Here is a 22,404-nt window from a genome sequence, read left to right on the forward strand (position 1 = left end):
TTTTAGTTCTTTTTTTCCACTCGTGACATAATTGTTTCATGGATATCCCAGTAGCATTAGTAATGCTGTTGCCTGTCAAAATATTACTGGACATGCTTTGTCCCAAGTCAGAAGTTCAGCAGATGTCAGGTCTTAAGGAGATTATATATATACTCACGCTCATACATGCAGCTTTCCTTGAAGTTGAGGTAGGGATAAATGTTATAAAACCAAGAATGTGCTCTATAATAAGTACTTTTAAAAAGGAGTTGCAGGTAAGTAATAGTTTTTTCAGGATGTTGGTATAATAAGGAGGTTGAAACAGTAGCTTCCTAATTAGAAATAATTATGGTAGCTTTGTATGCTTTTCCATTCCACAAGCTGCTTCAACAGTCAGTGAAAGCTCAGATAATGTGAGGACACTTTTTCAGAGGGAAATTGGAGTGGATATAGAAGGAGTTTCAAAGGATTTGTAGGCTAAAAATGTGTTTGTACTTTTCTCTGACAGTCCCATAGCTGGCATGAGATGAATTTGGAAGCAGTTATTTCAACAAATAAAGACCTCAGGGTTCTCCTTTCTTTTTCAGTCTGCTTTTAAATGATTCTGAGGAACATTTTGTTAAACATTGATAATATACATAAGCGTAGTTTGCAAGTTGTTTAGCAAGTTGTTATTTTTAGATAACTTCAGAAAAATTAATTTAACTAAATTCCACCTTTAGAGAGGACCACAATATGCATGTAATATGAAGATGTGGACATTTTTCCTTTTTTAAAGCAGTCATTTATACATAAGTGAAACAATGGTTGGTCTTGTTTCACAGCCTTCCATGTAAAAGCAGCATTTCCTTTTACTTAAGGTTTCTTTAGAATTTCCACAGAAATAGGTGTTGACAAAAACTCAAAGGTATTCTAATCCAAATTGCTGGTAAGAATACACTAATGATGTTAGTTTGCAACACTGGGTGGTTTCTTTTCAGTGAGGCCTAAGTGTCTTTTTATTAAACTTATCTTTTATAATTCTTTCTTCTTTTCTTAATATGCTGTTAATAATAGGTGGCCACGGTATCAGAAAAATCTCGCATCATGGAACTAGAAAGAGATCTAGCATTGCGGGTGAAGGAAGTAGCTGAGCTTCGAGGGAGATTAGAGTCTAGTAAACACATGGATGATGTGGACACTTCTCTTTCCTTGTTACAAGAAATAAGTTCTTTGCAAGAAAGAATGGCAGCAGTTAGCAAAGAACATCAGAATGAGATGAATTCACTGAAAGAGAAGTTTGGAATTAGTGAAGAAGCATTGCAGAAAGAGATCAAATCACTTTCAGCATCAAATGAGAGAATGGCAAAAGAAAATGAATCATTGAAAACTAAGCTTGATCACGCCAACAAGGAGAATTCAGATGTAATAGAGCTATGGAAGTCAAAGCTGGAATCTGCAATTGCCTCCCATCAGCAAGCAATGGAAGAACTAAAAGTTTCTTTCAGCAAAGGTGTAGGGGCTCAGACAGCAGAATTTGCAGAGTTAAAGACTCAGATTGAGAAGATTAAGTTAGACTATGAAAATGAAATGTCAAATTTAAAACTGAAACAAGAAAATGAAAAATCTCATCATTTAAAAGAGATTGAATCACTGAAAGCAAAACTGTTGGCAGTCACAGAGGAGAAAGAGCAAAACCTGGAAAGCCTGAAGACCAAACTGGAAAGTGTGGAAGATCAGCATCTAGTAGAAATGGAAGACACTTTAAACAAATTACAGGAAGCTGAAATAAAGGTAAAGGAGCTAGAGGTACTGCAAGCCAAGTACAATGAACAAACCAAAGTTATTGATAGTCTTACACCACAGATCAAAGCTGCTGAAGAAAAGCTTTTGGACCTTGCTGCACTTCAGAAAGCCAATTCTGAAGGTAAATTGGAAATCCAGAAACTTAGCAAGCAGCTTGAGGCAGCTGAGAAACAAATTCAGAATTTAGAGACTGAAAAGGTTGATGGAAGTAGCAAGGTTTGTATCAACATCCATCCTTTTATTTTTACTTTGTTTTTATTTTACATTTGTACTGTTCTAATCTGCTATAGCAAACATCACAGAAAAAACAAGTTTTATTGAATGCATATCATAGTACCATCTGAGGAGGTTTAGAGAAAAGTGTTAACTGGGTCATGTCTCTAAACAGGTTTCTAGTGGTCAGTCAGCACCACTAAGCAAAAAAAAAAAAGAAATTCTTTCTGCATTTTCTTGCTGCAAGCTTTGGCATGCTTCTGCTGAAAGCTTTGTGTTATGGAAAAGTTAGTTTGACTTGTTTTGGAGAAGAATCCACATACCTTAATATACAAGTTTTTAACCTTTGGTGGTAGAGGTATTCAGAAAAAAAGTGACTTGGGGCTCAGTGAGGAAGTGTTTCCTCTGTACCTTCACTACTTTGCATCTCATCAAACAAGATGATGGAAGAGGCTATTAAAAATAAAAGAAAGCAAAAAAGATCCTGATGGAACTTTTCTTTAAGTCAAGGATGTGCAGTGGTGTTGCTAGGCACTGTTTCACAGTATTTTTGAAGCACAGACTGCAATGTGATACATCTTACCAAGATTTTTCTTGGATTTAGATGAAATATCTCTTTAAAGTTGATAGCATGGCATTCAGTACTTGAAAGTTGTTCCACCACTGCAGCTAGGAATAAAAGCGCTAAGGTATAATCTCACTTTGGGAGTTCCCCCACACCCCCAATCTATGCATGACCTAACAAGCTTGAGCTCTAATTGTTAAGAGTAGTGGGAAAGTAAACAGAAATAGCTTTCCTAAACTCTTCACAGATGGTTCCAAGATACTGGATTTCTACAGACCTTTGACTCTATTTTTGAGGTCACACTGGATTTCTGTACTACCCCTTGGTGTGGTAGAGCCTTTTGAAAAATTACATCATCGTATGTGTATTGGTCTGAATAGCCAGTTGAAACATAAATGCTAAATTTATCAGATAAAAAAGGTTAAAACAATAAAGAACCAAGAACGTTAATTCAACTGATGCTGTAACTTTGGAAATTTTAAATGTACTCAGAAATGTCTGCCATTAAATAATGTTTTCACCATTAATTCCAAGAGAACCAAATTTTAATGATTTCAAATATATTGCAAGATGCAATTAGTACTGTGATGTAGTCATCGGTGGAAATCAGCTTCACTCAGTTAATACATCACATTGTTCTTCTTCAGTTTTTTTTATTTTTCATCTTACAGTGATTTTAATATTATAGTTATTTCTTTCAGATTCTATTTTTAATTTTCCTGTTTTTACATTCATGTTTGTAATTTTATTTTACTCCATTTCATCATCTTTGTTAGGCTAGTAATCTGGCCAAAGAACTGCAGGGCAAAGAGCAAAAGCTTCTTGACCTTGAGAAAAAATTGAGTGCAGTAAATCAAGTTAAAGATTCTTTGGAAAATGAACTTCAAGTTTTGGTGAGTAATACCCCAAAATTTTGTCTTTATCTTTTGGATTTTGGTTTTCATGGTGAGACTGCAATTGAAATCTGAGGATCAACTCTGAGCAAAGGTCTTCAAAGCTATTTTACTCATGAAAAAGAAAGCAAAGGTTTGTGACTAACAGGATCCATCTCAGAATGAAAAGAGCATTTCACCTGAGTTCTGTGTTATCAGGTGTTTTGTCTAAATAGAACTCACCTGTTTATGGATTTCAGATAAAATATTAAATCAAATCAAAAGCAGCATGTAGCTTAAATTTAGACTACTCATTAAGGAGCATGTGGGCCTTGTTTATAAATGTTGTACAAGTTAATGCTCACTATATGCATGTCTTACAAATTTTTTTTTAATACATTTTTCACCTGATTTCTCATTTTGCAAATGTAATTAGGTTTGCAACTATTGTGTAGTTGGGTGGGATTCTCCTGAGAAACTACACCAGAGTCAGTAACAAAAAGACATGCTTTCAGGTTTTACTGTCCCTGTGATAAAATCTTTCTATGGCCGTAGCAAATATTTGGACTTGGAAGAGTCTTCCTTCTTGTCTTCCTCAGTATCGTCCCTTTTCTTCATAGTCTAGTATCTATTCCTGCTGGTAAAGCTGGAAGACACTGGTATGAGATTGATCACAATATTGCAGATGTCCACTGTGCAGCCTATGAGCAGCATGGATAGCTTCTTGTGTTGAGAAGCCCAGAAATCACATCTCCTACACTGGACTCTGTGGCTGCAGTTCTGTTGCTATGCTAGCTGATGGTGAAGTTATTTTGAAAATTTAGGGACTTGCTTGCAACCAAGGCAAGGGAAAATTCTCGCTTTATGTTGCCGAATATATCTATGCTAAACTGTAATTCAAAAACTTCAGATCTATTTATGATTAGAGTGAAGACTGTTCTATTTTGTACTTGAAAAACACCTAATATAAATTCAGTGGCTGAATTATACTGCTGTTACCAAATCTTACCTTAAGTTTTTATCCATTTTTCAGAAAGACAAGTTTACTAGTGCAGCTGATGAAGCAGAAAACATTCAACAAACTATGCAAGGTATGTCTGCTGCTGAACTTAAAAGAACTGAAAGGCTGCAGAAAATAAATGCTGCAAAATAAAGGGGGTTTTTAAATGCACTTTGAAATTTACACCTGGTGGCACAGCAGTTTCAGCAGCTATGTAAAGGACAGGACTACTTGCAGCCTCTCTTCTTAAGAGTAATATACCTTGCAAGGAGGTGGAATTGTCTGTATCTAAGTAGATACTAACTTTGTTTTCAAAATTTTACTTGCATAGAAACAATAAAAAAACTAAACCAAAAAGAAGAGCAGTTTGCACTCATGTCTTCAGAACTGGAACAGCTGAAGTCTAATTTGACTGGTAAGGAAGTAATAAAATGGAATGGTTTGAAATGTGCATCAGCTTTGTGCTTTCGTATGCCTCCTGCTCAGCTTGCCACATCATAGTGTATAATGCTTTCACAAATGCATATGCCTTCAAAAGAAAGACTTTTTTCTAGGCAGAAAACAGCTTTTGTGGCACTGTGCATATTGACGTAGCAAGATGGTGATAATGTTAAGGAAACAGTGCAGTAAAGCAGACAACTTCCTGGCTGATTGTATTCCAAATCAATAGTTAAATTCTTGTTTGACGTTGCAGTAAAGTCATGCTGGGGTGATGGTCAGATACCAGGAAAAGGCTTGGGGACCAGACTGAAGCATGACAAATGTAAGGTAGTTAATTCACAGTAGTGAATTAAGTCCATAAGTAGTGTTTTCTTTTTAAGGACATAAAAAAGAGTGTACATTAGTCTGGTTGTCTCCTCCTTCCTATCTCATAGGAGGGAGTCTTGGTGTATATGTCTAGTTATACATTTCAATTTAAAATCAATGTAGAAAGAAATTAAGAATGATTACGTACCCCGTAAGCAAGCGTTTCAAGGTGCGATTGGGACTGTAGAAGTCATCCCACAGGCTCCTTTTGCCCTTGGTGGCAGTGCCTGCCCTGGACTGAGTAATTTTTTCACTGCAGCTTCATGTTGCTTGCATTATGTCTTCTGCTGCTCTACTAAATAGCTGGTGAGTTGTCTCGCCTGTAAGATGTGCATACCTCTCTTATTACATTGCTTGATTATCCTCTGATATGGTTAGAACTCGTATCCACTTCTCATGGCCTGAAGTTAAGTCAATCACTTCTGAAAGAAAGATTTCTTGACTAGTTGCTTTTTTACGATTTCTGAAGAGTTCTTAACCTTTTGCTACAGTTAACAGTTCAAAGTTCAAACAAACATAATTTTTAATTTTAAAGGGGTAATTTGCAAGGTCTTTAGCATTCATATTGCTCTGTTGATATTCTTTACTATTTTCTAGCTAGTCTATGCATACCCTTTCTCTTAAATTTACTAGTCTAACAACAGCCTTTGTGTTGCTCAGTGATGGAGAAGAAATTGAAGGAGCGAGAAGAGAGAGAACAGCAACTGATTGAAGCTAAAGCCAAACTTGAAAATGATATTGCGGAGATCATGAAGTCTTCAGGAGACAGCTCTGCCCAGCTTATGAAAATGAATGATGAGCTTCGGTTAAAAGAAAGGTATTCCCTTGTTGTCAGAACATTTTCACATTTCTTTACTCATGCACTCCCAGCTTCTCCTTTTATCTTTTTGTAAATACCTGAACAAGATGCTCCTGAGTGTCGCACTGATATGACAAGTGAACTTATTCTATCAAACTAAGTTAATCAAAACAGTCTCCTCAGAGTGATTTGGAGAGCATCTAATGTTTATAATTCTAAAATTCTTATGTAACATGCTTCTCATTGCCCAGGGTAAACGACCTTTTTAAAAATCTAGACTGTTTTGTGATTGTGCTTCCTAATTATTTGATTACTTGATAAGGTTGGTTGATTTGGATATATAAAAGACTTGCATCACATTTTTGTCTAGCAAAAGAAAATGTGTTTTGTTTCAAATAAAAATTATATGTAAAATAGTTGTTCTTTACCTTTACAAAACCCCTGGGGGCAAAGTAACTGTCAGCTGTGTTGGTCTGCACACGAGCAAGTGCTCAGTCTCACTTGTGTATATTTAATTTAGCAGAATATTCTCTATATGTTAAGTAATTAAATCTCTTTCTAAATACTTGGACAGAATATAGAACTTCAGCATAATTTAGAGTCTTTCATCTCTCTGCTTGTCATGCTGTCAGCAAAAAGTAATGTTCTTTTATTTGGTCTTTTAGGCAGTTGGACCAAATACAACTTGAGCTTACAAAAGCAAATGAAAAGGCTGTTCAGCTTCAGAAAAATGTGGAGCAGACAACACAGAAAGCTGAGCAGAGTCAGCAAGAAACTCTCAAGATTCATCAAGGAGAACTGAAAAATATGCAGGATCAACTAACAGACATGGTAAGAACAACTTTAAAAAGCACTAGCTAACTATGTGCAAAATACTGTATCACTGCTTCTTTAACTGTGTTCCAATTGTTTTATCTTCTCTCAGAAAAAGCAAATCGAGACTAGCCAGAATCAGTATAAGGATCTTCAGGCAAAGTATGAAAAAGAAACTTCCGAGATGATCACTAAACATGATGCAGATATCCAAGGGTTTAAGCAGAAGTTGCTGGATGCAGAAGAGGCGCTGAAAATTGCACAAAAGAAAAATGATGAGTTAGAAAAACAGGCGGAGGAGCTGAAAAATCAAGCAGAACAGGCCAAAGTATGTATATCTGTTACTTTGCAAGTAACTTAAAGTTTAAATCTTTCTGTTCTGGTGAATCACTGTTTTTTGCCTGGCTTCACCATTTCATAGTAAGATTTTTGCAGTGTTTCTTTTTTGAACTTTTCCAGGGTAGATTAATATTGGTAAGGGAAAAGAAGCATACACGACTAACTGGCTGTCTTCTCTAGATTACACAAGAATCCATGAAATACAGTTCTTTAATGTTAACATTTTACATTCATAGATATCTGGCTCAGCACAATCAGTTGGAGCCAAGTGTTCTTCTCTGGTTTTTAAATGCATTAATTTTTTTAAAATATGTTATGAACTATCTCATTTTAAAGTGTTACACACCTGAAATTTTGTTCAATACTATGATCCCATATTATGTGCAACTATTTAGTGTGTAGCTTGACTTTAGTAAATTTTTTCTCCTGTTTCTTTGACATTACTGCTTGCTTTCATCCCTTGTTAGTTATTTGCTATATTCTTTGTTTTATGCTTAGCAAAATATTTAGTGTATAAATTGGCACACAGGTTAACTTTAAATACACCACTGATGTGGTGTTTTGAACGGGTTATGACAATGTTTTGGACAGAATCATGAGGAGAATTCTCTCCAGAAGGTGAATTTGAGAATTGGAAGTCAGTATCTAATATAACTCCTTGCATTTTAATTCAGTTAGATTCTCATGAAATAATTTTGTGGCTTTTCTTTCCGAGTAATTTACATTGAGAAAATTTGTTGAGAGTAGTTTTAAAAACAAGATGAGAGTCTTGTGTGGAGGAATCTTTAAACCATTTTTTAAATTATTATTATTTTATTATTTTTATTAACCACTGTAAAGTTTTCTTGTGGATGGTGGGTGTTTTGTAATGAAATATCAGGGGTGGCTGTCAACAGTTGAGTTCGCACAGGGACTGTGTGTCAGTGTATACACTTTTTTTAAAACTTAAGTTACAATAGCTCTATTTGCCCTTAAACCATGTTTCTCATTTGTCTGCTTGACTCCATTTTTGTTTTCCCTTCTCCCTGACTTTGTTTCTTTAGTCCTTAAGCTCTATGTTAGCATCAGCCAGAAAAGAAATTGAACTAATGTCAGACAAGATGAGGGAGTTGATATCAGAAAAAGAGACTTTGGCACAGGAGGGGAATACTTTAAAATTAGAGAGAGGTTCCTTGTTATCAAAACTTCTAGAATTGGAATCAAAGATTTCATTAATGCAACAAGACCAAGAAGAACTTTGGACAATAAATGAAGAACTTAATTCAGAAAACAAAAAAATCCTGAAGCAGAAGGAAGAAGCTGAGGCCAAAAGCCAACAGGAAAGCACAGAAAAGGTAGCCCTAATTTCTGAGAAAAGCAAATTACTTTCTGAAGTAGAGGCAGCACAGGCAGACCTCCTGAAGGTAACTCAAGAAAATCATGCTCTCCAGTCTTCAGAGTCAACCTTGCTCCAACAGCTGAAAGAACTTCAGGCCAACAAAGATGCTGTGGATGTGGTATGTCAGAAACATATCAAAGAATGGGAAGAACTGAACCATTATCAGAAGAAACTTTTGGAAGAGAAGGATGCAGTTGTTAAAGACAAAGATGATGTTATTCAGAAGCTGGAAAGTTCTTGTGAGGCCCTGGCCAGAGATCAAAGAGAGCTACTGCAAGAACTTTCAACTCTGACTGCAGAGAGAGATTCAGCCATAGGTAAACACTCAGATCTTAAAAATACACATATAGCCTTAAAAAATGAAATGGACTGTCTATTGCAGACAAGTCAGAGTCTGCAGTCTGAGAAGGAGATGCTCCTTAAAAGCATAGAAGAGCTGCGTGTGAGTTTAGACAATACAGTTAGTGAAAACCAAGCATTAAAAGTAAGGAGGGAAAAGATGCAAACAGAACTTGAGACTGAACATAAAGAACTTAAAAAAGCAATGAAAGACAATATGGAGTTGAAGGATTCTCTTGCTAGTCTCTCTTGTCTTCTTGAGGAAATGAAAGCCTCAAGAGAGATATCCAATTCTGAATGTGTTCAATTACTTCAAGAGAAAGAGGCTCTTTCTTCATCAGAACGAAGGCTTTTGGCTGAAAGGGAGGAACTTTTAAATGAAAATAAGGCAGTTGCTGAAAAGCTTGCTAAGGCCACAGCAGATGCTGTGCTTGCTGAGAGAGTCTTCACTGAGAAAATAAACGAACTGAACTTGGAAAAGGAATCTGTTTTTCATAAGTTGTTGCAATTTGAAAAGCACAATGAAACTCTTCTCCAAGATAAGAATGAATTGCAGAACAAATACTTAGAACTTCTTGATGAAAACAAGTTTTCTGCAAATGTGATTTCTGATATGAAGAGAGAACATGAACTGGACGTCTCAGCCAAGAGAGCTCTGGCCAAAGAGAATACCATGCTCCAAAATTCTATTGAAACCCTCAAGGAAGACCTAAGTAAGAAGACTCTAGAAAATCAAGAGCTAATAGCCTGTAAATGTGACCTTTCAGATCTTCTGAAAGAGGCCCAGGATGCCAAAAGAACATTAGAAAATGAACTAGCTGCTGTGTCACATGCCAAGCAGGTCCTGGCATCTTCATTCGAAACCTGTTCCTCTGATAGGGAAATGCTGACCAGAGAGAGAACTGAATTGCAAGATAAGTGTCAGAAATTAAATGGCGAGGTTGCGATTATGAAAGAAAACTTAACCATAGAAAAGGAAGCTAGAAAACTGGACAAGGAATCATTTTTGTTGGAACGTATGGAACTTCAAAGCAACATCAGCTTCTTGGAGAAGGAGATAGAGGAGCTGACAGACAAAAATAAAGCATTTCTGACTGAGAAAGAAGTTCTATTTCAGGAGAAAGAAAAATCTGAAACTAAACTGGTGGAAATAATTAAAGAAAAAGAAACCCTCTTTGCAGAGACAGAGCGGCTTGCTTCCAGTATCGAACGACTGAAGAGTGACTTTGCTTCCTTGTCTAAATCAAAAGTGGAGCTCCAGGACTTGCACAGCTGTGTCTCCGAGAGGCTACATGATCTTCAACACAAGCACGAGGTGACAGAGAAGGAGAGAATAAAGTTACTTCACGAAAATGACAGCCTGCTTGCTGAACAGAGGAGTCTGCTCATCATGAAGGAAGAAATACTAAAACAGAAGGAGAAATTCTCCAAGGATTATTATAAACTGCACGAGGAAGTAGCACTTTTAGAACAAACTAATAGTGACCTTTCAGGCAAATTGCTGGTCTGTCAGGGTAAAAATCAGATGCTGCAGGAGGAGATGAACAATCTGGCTTTGAAAGTAAAAGAAATTGAGACTCTCCAGGCCCAAACAGTAGCACAAAAAAATGAGGTATTGAAACACATAGTTAAACAATCGAATATGGTTTTACTAATACTGAGCACTAACACAATGGTTTCCTCTCTGCACTTCATTGCACAATCAGCACTTCATCTCAGTATAAACAGACTGGAATAATGGTCTCTCTCAATATATTACTTTGGGGTTTTTTCCAAGTTGTAACTGTGAGTCTGAAAGACACTTTAATATTTAAAAAAAAAATTCCTAAATATAAAAGCCTATGTTGTTGCTGAATGTTGCAAGAAAACAATGTAAACTGTGAATAAAAGGAAGTTTTGTTTCCTGAATCTGGCGGGAGAAATTGAGCACCTCCTGTTGAAGTACTCTGCAGCTTAAAAGCTAGAGTAGTAATAGATGAGGTTTTAGATTAGATCTTTGTGCAATTTTATGTTAAATTACAACAAACTACAGATTTGAGTTACTCAAAAAAATATAAAACAATGTACTCCTCCTGTAAATGTAATTGGATAAAAAACAGTGTAAGAGAACCATTTAAATTTACATTATAGGACTTTCAGTCTGTTAAAGACATTGACAATTCTGGTGTTCTTTTTATTCACAGAAGTGTTTTGTATTCACCACCAACAAATTCTGTGAAGTATTTTGAATTTCGGTTTGTGGGGCGTGAAGCCCATAAAATCACTTTGAATACAAATTGGAATCAAGATATCCTGTAGGAATGCATTATGCCTTCCTAAGTATTTTAATATTCTTGTGAAGTGTTTCCTTTTATGAGGGCATAATGAGCAACACTGAAATAATGTGATAATTGGGTTTATCTCCTATTTAATTTTTAATTATTTTTCAAATTTTTAACAGCTTTTTATAATTCCACATTTTCTGAAAATAGAGCAGTCTGTTGGAAGTGAATATCTGTTGAACTACTACTGTCTAAAGTGGTTAGAAGTCTAAGAGCAATCACAGTGGTGGTAATGAGAAATCCAGGAATTGAAGAAACGGGCTTCCTCGGTGGTGACACAAGCATGGGGTTATGATCTATTTCCGCATGGAATTTAATCTTCTCATGTCCCTTTATTTTTATACTTTATGCAGCTTCAAAATGCAAAGAAATTCCCAGTTGAAGTCCTTATTTAATTGGAAAGCAGCTGGTAAACCGTGGAGCTGTGCATAAAGTATTGTGGTTCATCTTTTGCTTTCAGAGGTCCCTTTGGGTAATACCTTTTTTTTTTTCCCCTCCCCTCCCCCCCCCCCTCCTTTATATATAGGCTGCCAAAATGGCAGAAGATGTTTTCCAGACTGTGGAGAAGGTGACCAAAGAGAAGGATGCCATTCACAAAGAAAAGATTGAAACTTTGGCCTCTTTGGAGAACTCTAGACAGACAAACGAGAAGCTACAGAATGAAGTAATCACATTTAAATGCTTTTATATGAAAAGTTTTGCCCAGTTTGTAAGGAACAACTGTTGAATTACAGAGAATTAGATTAGGCAAGAGTGGATTCTGTCATTTTCCCACCACAATATTCAGTCTTGACTGCCTTGTGAAAACTTAGTAGATGAGTGCATATTGATGCAAAAGCTAGGTGCTTTATATAGCCGTATGACCTGTGTTCTTTTGTATTTTGCATGTGGTTTTAAATACCGTATGTACAGCATGTAAATTCGTGTCCCTTAAGTCTTGGTGCAGCAAAAAAAAAACCAATCTTATGTAATAGGAGTTCTGGATGCTACAGCAGCTTTTGCAGATCACAGAATCAAGAGACATGGGTTTGACTTGAGGACTAATCAGTCTTGCTGTATAGCTTTGGATAAGTTGCTTAGATGTGACCACTCTGCTTCAATTCCCTGGCTGTAAGCATGGGGTACAACTTCACACTCCGATGAAGTGCTGCAGAGAGAGTAGCAGTGCTCCTAATCCACAAAAGTTATCGCTCTGTTTCTCACCAATAATGCACTCCTTGCTCTGTACATCTTCTTTGTGATCTTGACATGTGTAATGTTATAATTTCTTTTTTCCACTTTTCTGTTAATCAGAATTGTGGTGTGACAAGGTACAAATTCTGCTGAGCTATGCACTGTACATGAGCACAATGGTCCCAAAAAACTTCAGAGTCAAACATGTACAGCAGTTCCTCTAGGGACCTGTTTTCAGTCTGTGTCCTCCCACCACTTTGTGATACTTCAGGATTTCAAGAAGGGAAGGATGTCCCTACTAATATCTTTCACACTTTTGCCCCAGTCTAACGTTGAACTGGCATCTTTTCTGCAGATCTTGAGCACCCAGCAGCCTCTTTTTGATGGCTTCCATCTTTTGCAGCTCCTGTAATAATGGGTAGTGGACAGCTGGGCTAACCTAAATGCCACAGCTTGTGCTGAAACAGTAATGATTTCCAATGAGATCTGATGACTTGAGAATTAAAAGCAATGACGTTAATAATGGCAGGGCTTCACTTTCTGGATTAAAGAAAAAATCCACAGGGTCCTGTAATGCCATGAGAATGGCTGAAGATTATCTGTTATGTAATATAATGTGTTGCTGAATGCAAACAAATAAGGTTCACAAGCTTGTGTTTGCGTGGTAGATGCAAGCTCAGTAAATTGATATACAGCAATTTGTCCCATGCAACAAGATCTCTGAAAGGAGTTCATTTCTTACGGTTGCAAGCACAACATTCAGCCTACTGTTTCTCAGAAATTAAGGTATGGTAAAGCAGAACTTTTTATTTGTTACCTTAGAGGAATAAAGATCAAGGGAACAGCTAATTTTTGCAACAAGCGAATTAAAAAAAAAAAAAAAAAAAAAAAAAGGTGCTTTGAATTGTATAGCATTTAAAACAGAGGTGCTTTGGAGCTTTACCTTTTATATCAGGGTATATACATCAGATTACTGTCAGCTGCTCTTCAGTGGACTTTGAATTCTTTGTGCAGCTCGACTTGAATGCAGAAAGTCTCAAAATTTTTTGTTAGATAAATGCTTCTCAGTACAAACAGACTGAATTAATCTAAGGACTAAAGATGAAAAAGTGGAACAGCTCAGCTCAGGCCCCCATTTTGCTGAGTATCTTTTCCAAGTGCTACACCTAAGAGCTGTATAGTTTTCATTAGTATAATGAGGGTTTTTTTCCTCTTTAAGTTGGACATGCTTAAACAAAACAACCTGAAAAATGAAGAGGAACTTAATAAATCAAAAGAGCTTCTAAATCTGGAGAACCAGAAAGTGGAAGAACTTAGAAAAGAATTGTAAGTATTTCAATATTAAATCTGTTAAACCATTCCTTTGTAATTATTTACCTTTCATTTTTTTGAAAAATTGCCTTTCAGTACCTGTCCTGTATCTGCACTTATAAAGCAGGTATTAGGTCAAACTTAAATATTAGTTTGACATGTATAAAACATGAAATCAGAATGTTGCTCCTGAATTACTGAAGGTTGTTGAAGAAAATCCTTCACTCCAAGCATTGTTTGAAATAATTTGTTTGCTGCAGGAAGTACAGAGTTCTGCCACCTGAGGGCACTAGATTATTTTAAAAGCTTTATTGTAAAGAAATTCTGTTTGGATTTAATTACAAGTACACTTGGAGTGGTAAGTAGTTTTAAGTGGCTTTATTTACAGAAAACCTGGTTCTGCTCTCATTTTTCATTGACGGCTTTATCCGGTTTATGCCTGTTGCCCCACTGTGCACTTATTTTCTAACTGGTACAATACAAATGCCATATATACTATGTAAAACTAGAGTTAATCGTTTATTGTTTGAGAAACTGCCTCTTAGGTACTCCAAACTAATGATCTGTAACACCGTATGCAAGCAAATTAACTGCAATGGATTTGGAGTAAAGTAATTTGTCCTGTGGAATCTCGTTGTATCAAAGCTTTTGGTGTGCCACCATGAATAAAAATCCACCCTATTTATTGCTACCCTGCAGTACCTTCACGTCCCCCAACTTTCAGAGATGTAATGCATTAAATCACAAATCTCTGTTCCCACCTGTGCTCCAAGAAGAATTTATTGACTCATGGAGTGAGAGCTGGAACCTGGACTGAGAGCTAAGAGCAGCTTTGACTAATTATTATTATTGTTAGGTCCATAAGTCATTTTGTGACAGTTCTTAATCACTGCTCTGAGGTGAAGACAGGGCACAAAGGAAATCAGCACACAGAATTAATACTAAGTTTCTGCATGACTGATGAGCTTTGCTGCTTGCTTTTAAAAAACTGCATGCTCGTATAGACAGCAGCCCACTTTGAGAAAAGGCAGGATTTTGTTCCATGAGCAATTCCTACCTGCCTCAGTGCTCCTAAGAAATGCCAAAGCAGAATAATTATTTCCAGACTAGTTGCTCTAATGCTGGAACAGCAAGGGGCTAGTAGACTCTGGTATCATGGGAAGACAAAATATATTGTACTGTAATTTGTCAAGCAGAAGTTATTTATAGAAGATACTTCCTTGAAAATCTTCAGCACTGAAAGGTGTTCTCATGATCCTGACCACTCTGTGGGTTTTTAAAATTATTTTTGTTTTTCTTAAGGTTAATCTTACATCATAGACTGTTGCTGAATGTGGCCTCTAATCATCAGTGATAAGAGACAGTGGACAAGTAGAAGCTTCTCTAGTTGGTTTTTAATTGATCTTTGTTGTCATAATTCTTTTGTGTGTTGCCTTGTTTTAATTGGAGTAAGGAATTAGCTTGGTAATAGGCACTTTTTGATCAGCAGTGATGTGGGTAGAGAGAACACCTTTGAGAGATCAGTTGGTGAAGGTAGTCCCCTTGCTTCTGCAAAGGAGAGCAGAAGGAAAATTTTGCCCACTGGAGCTGTTGAGTGTAGGTAGGGCCATGCTGCTGCCTCTAGAGCAGTGCATTTTGGAGGTGGGAGGATGTTACAGTGACATTGGTGTCCTTCATAAAAGAGCCTTCTGTGTAAAACTAGGATGAAGAAAAGCAGAAATAGCAGCTGGACATCATGTATTCATTTAGTACTGTGTACTGTCAAGTGCACTTGCAGCTATCAGTTTAAAGTTCCTTGGCACTAAACACAGGAGAGCATTTCACACAAACTGACCCCAGTATTTTGTGTGCTTTTTTTTTTTTTTTTACAATGCCCCAAATCTACACTTTAATGCTAAAAGCAAAAAGAGGAGAACTGGTGAGTACTGCAGTTCAGCAAACAATCATGGTTAAAAATAGGTATGTTCCTGCATCAGCAAGTAGCTTCATGACAAGATAATTTGAATCGATGTTCAGTGATGTGAGCTAGCATGTTTAATCCAGTCTAGGTGGATTGGACTGGAAATTGGTTAAGGTGAGACCAGATAGAAGAAATGGTTGAGAAATCTTAGTCATATTACATGCTGAATTCAAAAAGTAAATCAGACTTCCTTTTGTTTAAATGTGTCCAGTAATAGACCATAGAGTCCTTGTATTTTGAAGTGCTTGAATAAGTTTCTGACTTATGGGTTCTTCTGTCTCCCACAGTCATAAAAGTATTTTTAATATTCCAGTCAGGGTTTAACTCTATGTGATATTGGCACATAGGAGTACTGAGATTCCTTTTTATGAAAACAAAACACAGTCATAAAAAATACTGTTTAGTGAAATGAAGCTTATTTTTTTTATTTTTTGAAAGATATTGTCAAATCTTATGAAAACTTATGTTAGTCATTTGTGTTACAGGCAGGCATGCAAATATTTTTTTCAAAAATTTGTTGAAAATAAACTTACTTTAAGGAAACCACACATTAGTAGCAACATAGGCTAATGAAACCTGCAAATCCATTATTTTTCTTCAGCTATTGTTTAGTTTCGTTTTCAATTTTGTATCTGTTAAAAGTAATGGAATAGATTACTTTCCTGTTTTGCCTCCTGTGATCTTGCACATTCTTGTATGTTTGGGTGTCAGACCTTGTACAGAGTATTTAAGTAAGGGGATCTGTAAGCTCCTTATTTTTTAACCAATTCTCATCTTTTGCCTCTGGCTCCAGAGTTCACTTCTGAGAAAGTCTAGGCTATAAACCATGCCAACACTCTTGTCAATCCCTACCCTGTCTGTCTAAACCCAAGCATTTGCTAACCATTGGAAGCATGCAGAGCTAGCAGTCTGAACTTACCTTCCATTTCTTTGAGTATCTGATAGGTTTAAAGGAAAAGGAGTTGTGCGCTGCTACTGCTTTTCAGGGTAAAACCTATCCCTGTGCATCTGAGGTACAGATTGTCACCTTTATTATAGATCCCATTAGACACGTGACCTAGATGTATTTTTTCCAAGCTGTGAAGCTGAATCTCTCCCACAGTTTTTTCTTGCCTCTCTTGTTCCTATGGTAACGATGCACTCTCTGTCCTCACAGCGAAGCGCTGAAGCTGGCAGCAGCTCAGAAGTCCCAGCAGCTTGCAGCTTTGCAAGAGGAGAACGTGAAACTTGCTGAGGAGCTGGGCAGGAGCAGGGACGAAGTCACAAGTCATCAGAAGGTAGAGTGGCTGGAACGTTTCCTGATCTATGGTGAAAGTGCTGTGCGTGCTCTTTCCGCTGATGCCTGGGTGACGTTGCACTGCATGTTTGTGCTTGAAAGATTAGTTGTTCTGAGAACGTTTTAAAATAAATTTGGAAGCCACCTGCATTGGGAGGTTAGAACTGCAGGCTAACAGAAGGTTATGTAACCTGTGAAGGATACTTAGGAGGCTTGGGAGTAAGCGTAAATTAAATTTGCTTTAGCCAAATGTATTAACAGACACTTGCTATTTCTGTCGGTAGTAATTTTGTTATACAACTGTGAGAATCTCCATCTACCCAGTACTAAGGAAATCTATCTATTTAATACTCCTTCTTATTCCTGCTCTCCTTTCCCACGAAGAAGAAGAGTATTAAGGATGTATTTCATAATACTGTTTAAAACTCCTTGGTTGGACTCTGTCTCTAAAAAGCGCTTTGCACATGTATGCTTGCTTAAACTTCATACTGTGCATGTACATGAACAGTGCTGCAGCCAGGTAGTGGGTACTGGAGGACCAGAATCAATGTAAGGTGTGTTTTGTGGTCATAGTTTATAGGGAAGAAAAAGACTCTATTAAATTTTAATTTTTATTTTTTTATTTCTTACTATTAGACTTGAACATGTTGTTGGAATCTTAAAGCATGGGCTTAGTTACACAGCTTATAACACTGGTACTTGCCAAAAGATAAATTAGATTTACAGCCTTTAAGTATAGTGGTTTTAGTTCTTGTGGAGCAGTTCTGATGACAGCCACATCATGAAGACATCTTTGGAAGATCTTGTCCAAAAGCAAGAATGTAGATGATGTGGATTTATATATTGCCTTTCTGAGACAGCTCTTGTGCAGAAGAGGGGTATGCCTGTTCCCCAGTGACAGTGGAACAGATCTCTTCCATCCTGCCACAAAGCCTAATATTTTTAAAGCCAGGAGGCTGACTTTACCCCAAAGGTCCTGTTTGGAAATACTGAGGATGGGTGACTACAGATCTGACCAGTTTCTAAACCCTTTTGGCTGCTGATGGGAGTAACGCATGGCTGCTTCATCCTAAAGAGCCTTTAGAGATGATTAAAGAGAGTCCCAGACGTGTGGGCTCAACCACTGACTCATGCTGCATCTGAGTAGTGTGGCAAGAGAACGCTGTCATCCTAAACAGCCAGTGGGAGCTCTGCTCTCCACTCCCACATGTTTTCTTAAATTACTTCAGAATCTTTGAGGCAACCTGTTATTTTCAGAAGGAGTTGTAACTTGAAAAGGATTCAGCAACATTGGTCAAACCTTTCTGCCTGTTGTATGTAGTCAGTGTTGATACTCAGGAAGTCCAAAGGAAGCGACCCTTCAGCCCACAAGGCGTAGGCTGGCAGCGGTCACTGCAGTCTCATTCTGTGGCCTCTGTCGCTTCCAGATGAGCTTGCGAAGGAGTCCTGCTGTCTGCATCCTGCCTACTGTGGATCTGTCAGCAGAGATCCTTCTCTCATTGCCAGGATAGACAGCTGTAATCTGTGAAACACAGGGGTTAGTTGGTCATCTTGCAAACTGGAGTATTCTCAGTTCACTTGCACCATAGCCTTTTCTGCCCGTGAATAGATGGCTCCAAGATCAAAGATCTGGAAGATCTGCTAGAGCTTGGAGAAACAGTCTTTTTGCCTTCTTCAGCCATTGGTGTTGCATTAGGTCCTCTTCTGCGAGGAAGATGTAATCTGAATCTTGGAAACGTGGGAATGCTGTCTGTTGCATGGTCTAAACATAGTATTTGGGCTATGGTGTCTTTAGGTCTAGTGAACTGCACAGCCTCCTAAAAGACTGGAAGAGGCATTTGGTGTTCCAGGCAACTCTGTTGTGGCAAAAGGAACAAAGACAAAATGGTGTCATTTAAAATGCAGGTTTCCTGCCAAGTGTCACATAACTAACGAGTGCAGCTCTTCTCAGAGCAGTATCATTCAGCGCTCGTTGGTGAAACGTGTGGTCCACCTGCCCAGAACTGTCGTATGTCCTGGTTGCTCCTAAAAAGCATTCCTTGTCTCATCTGGAGCCTGTAAAGTACTAACCATCCTTTTCAGTCTGATAGAAACCTGCTGTTCCCCCGAGGGGTTGGCCTTTTTTCATGTTCTCTTTAGATCTTACCCAACCTAAACTTACAGCCCCCTTGTTCTGCCTTTGACTCTGCTGGGTTCTCTACATGAAATGGCAAGAAAACCAGCTGGCCTTGAGGATTATCACACAGCCCACCCTATCTTGGGCTAGCACAGTCTCAGGGATCCCTACCACCACTTCCACTTTGCTGCCACTCAGGTGAATGTACACCATGTCTAGGCACCAAGCTGCAGCGTGCTTTGGGCTTCCTTGGTTCAGGCTGTCTATGGGGAGCGGAAAAAATGTTACTATGAAGAATGGTGCCATTAGATTTTAGAGAACAAGTGTCCATGGTGGCAATGAAGATATTTAACACAGAGCAGGATTGCTCATGGAGCTGTATTTTATGTAGTGGATACTGAAAAATTGTGCAGCAGGGAGGGAAGCACAGAACGCAGCAGTACTTCTGTCTGTGTGAGTTTCTGTGCATGTGCCTATTAAAATGCAGTAAGAAAGGTAGCAAGCATATGTTTTAAGTATTTTGAGCAGTTGCTATGGTGACTATATAAATTCTAGCAAGTGTGTTAGTCAATTGGGTTAGTGAATCTGTGGCTGCATGTGACACACTTCGCAAAATTAATGAATACTCCTTCATGAATGATTTATCCTGACATCTAAAGGTTAAAGTGTCTTGTACTAAAGATGCTGAGGGGTGCTTTTGTATATTGGTTGATCCATAAATAATTAGCTGCTGTAATTAGTTAAAGATTCCCAGTCAGATAGATACTGAACTCGGGGAACTTTTCTGGCTTCAAATTATTCATTGTGGTATTTCGGGAGCCTCAGACCTGCCCGGGCATTTTAATTTAATTGGACAAAGTGTAGAAACATCTACTAGCTCAGCTGGTCTATCTTTTATTAAAGGTATGTGAGAAGTCTGTTCTGAGGCTAATGAGAGAGTAAGCGGATTGCTGGAGAAATGTTGATGAGAGAAGGGGTGTCCTGTCTCCCCTTCTACCACAAAGCTGCTCAGGGCTTGATCCATGACTCGTGCAGCTCCAACAGGGGTTTAGAAGCTGCCTGATTCCCTTAACATCTTGTTCTCCTTTACGTTTCTCTCCTTTAAATCCACTTCTATCTCAGTCTGTACAAAAATCATTCATCTCTCCACAGACAACCAGGAAACTAAAAGGGATGAGAGATGCAGGGTTTATGCTCACAATCTTGGAGCATTCCACAAACGTTGAAGGATTTTCTAAGTTAAACAGGCACCACAACCTTTTCCTAAAAGAAAAAGATTAAAAGGTGGGGTGTGTTTGGGGGGGGGGGGGCGTGGGGAAGAGAGCATCATGGAGCTCTGTGGACATGGCCTCTGGGGAGCAGAAGGTGAATAATCTCAGTATGAGGTTTTTCCAATTGCACGTGGCAGTCAAGAGCATAAACACCAGAAAGTTAAGCTAGCCTAGGGTGAAATGAAGTGACTTGTTTGTGGAACGTGGCCAGGTTAATGCTACACAGTGTGACACAGAGAAATGCTAGTGCTGGTGGTAGAGGAAAAGTAGTCAAAAAACCCAGCTGGAAAAGTGTGATGCACAAGAGATTGCAGCATGAGTCTGAGGGAGGAGGGGGGCCATATAAAATAGTTGGGGGGGGGGGGGGCAGTCTAGAGAGGCAGCTGAATAGCGTGCAGCTCACTGGGATTTACAAGTGAAACATTTCTCAGAATTTTCGTATTCTTTTTTCCTTCTCTTTTTTTTGTCATCAGTCTGTACAGATGTAAGGAGATCATATAGGTTGCTTCTGTGTAGGAAGCAGACAAAAATTCTTGGAAACAGGGGATGTACTTTGTGCTGCTGGTGAAATTGCTGGGTTTGACTTGCCTGCAGGAAAAATTTGGCCGTACCCCCATAGTACTATGGTTGCTCTGCAGTCTTAGAGTGGTTACTTTCCTTGAGAGAGACATTTTGATTTGCTTTAAGACTTCTTAATATAAGTCTCTCTACACCCTTCTGGTATATATTTTTCATGCCAATAAAGTTGTTTGATTAAGCCCCAGCAAAATGATACTAATTAATCTTAAACCTGGAAGGCTTACCAGCACTGCAGGACATGAAAGGAGAAGGTAAGTTGTCAGAAAATATGGAGAAGACAATTTATCTTGATAAGCTCTATTTAACCTAATCTTGGAGGCTGGCCAGCAAGCTGCCTTCTCATTGCAGCTTGCTTAATGCTTTCTATGCCTGTCTGTGAAGTGCTAAAAGTATTTAGTCAAGAAGACACTATTTGCTGTTGTTCTGGGGCTCTGAGTTTTCCATTATGAATGTATGTCTTGCTAACTTTGGGGATGAGCCCTGAAAGCTTGTGAAATCTAAACAGAGATTGCCTTCAAGTCAAGGCACAGGTAGTTGCTACTATAAGCAGTTCTGCAGGGCCATAATTGCTGACTTTGGCCATTGACTAAAAAGAAAGGAGGAGATGGTGAAAAATAATTAATTGGCCTGAAAAATACTTAATTTCTTAACCTTATCAGAAGTTCAGTTACCCCCATGTTTCTGTGGTGGGGCTTTACAGGTTTTTTTCATTGTACAAATTATGGTTGGTGGTTTTGTTTTGCTTTTCCTAAACCTATGTGTGCCTGTCAGTTTGGACCTCAACAAACTGCAGCAACAATTTTTTTCACTTGAAGGCCTTACTAGTTGTAAGGGTTTAAAGTGGCTCTGCCAAGTTACAGGTTCAGGATACAGTAATAGACACCAGACCAACAGCCTTAGGGATCAATAATTTATCTCTAAATAACAGTACAGTAACAAATACAGATCAGTAGTACAATTATCCAGGTCAGAACAACAGCAAATCCAGTAATTCACCAATACTGGGCTAAACTTAATAGCCAGGCTCACAAAGGCTTACGATTCTCTTTGGTGTGCCTGGGGCCCAGAAATATCATATAAACCTCACGCCTCTCTTGTGTGCACAGGACATGAAAATACTATATAAAGCAGTAATAGCCCCTGACTAGCTAATACACTGGGTCACTGAAAAATTTGTGTCTGTGTGCATGTGTTGTCCTAGTAGAAAATCGATTACTTTGAGGATTTTTAGGCTCTGTAGCCTCTCCCACGTTTGTTTTATGATGGTAGTGATGCTCTGATATATTATACTAAGGAAACAATCCTTGGTGTATTAACTGTAGTCTTTTTGTACTTGCATTTTAGTTGGAAGAGGAGAGATCAGTACTCAATAACCAGTTACTAGAGATGAAAAAGAGGTAAGTTGTTCTTTCTGATGCGTGTTTAACTATACAGTCCTACAGAAGACTTCAGAAAACATAATACAAAAACACTGCTAAGAAAGCGGTTCTTTTCTACTGTATCATAGT

General features: G+C 38.0%; 1 protein-coding gene across 4 annotated transcripts in view; it reads left to right on the plus strand.

Moving 5' to 3' along the window:
- Window positions 1–22,404, plus strand: part of CLIP1 (CAP-Gly domain containing linker protein 1) — a 73,723-nt gene that overhangs the window by 41,436 nt on the left and 9,883 nt on the right. For 3 of the 4 annotated variants that reach the window (XM_049805445.1, XM_049805446.1, XM_049805447.1), the window contains 11 exons: window positions 1,036–1,980; window positions 3,319–3,435; window positions 4,448–4,505; window positions 4,746–4,829; window positions 5,882–6,038; window positions 6,686–6,851; window positions 6,946–7,161; window positions 11,737–11,874; window positions 13,603–13,709; window positions 16,811–16,931; window positions 22,241–22,293. In XM_049805445.1, coding sequence (XP_049661402.1) covers window positions 1,036–1,980; window positions 3,319–3,435; window positions 4,448–4,505; window positions 4,746–4,829; window positions 5,882–6,038; window positions 6,686–6,851; window positions 6,946–7,161; window positions 11,737–11,874; window positions 13,603–13,709; window positions 16,811–16,931; window positions 22,241–22,293 — 2,162 coding nt within the window. Of the gene's footprint in view, window positions 1–1,035; window positions 1,981–3,318; window positions 3,436–4,447; window positions 4,506–4,745; window positions 4,830–5,881; window positions 6,039–6,685; window positions 6,852–6,945; window positions 7,162–8,215; window positions 10,502–11,736; window positions 11,875–13,602; window positions 13,710–16,810; window positions 16,932–22,240; window positions 22,294–22,404 lie in introns of all 4 variants that reach the window. The other variant, XM_049805444.1, reaches the window with a different exon arrangement.

Source organism: Accipiter gentilis, chromosome 7 (genome assembly GCF_929443795.1).
Source record: "Accipiter gentilis chromosome 7, bAccGen1.1, whole genome shotgun sequence".
Lineage (NCBI taxonomy): Eukaryota > Metazoa > Chordata > Aves > Accipitriformes > Accipitridae > Astur > Astur gentilis.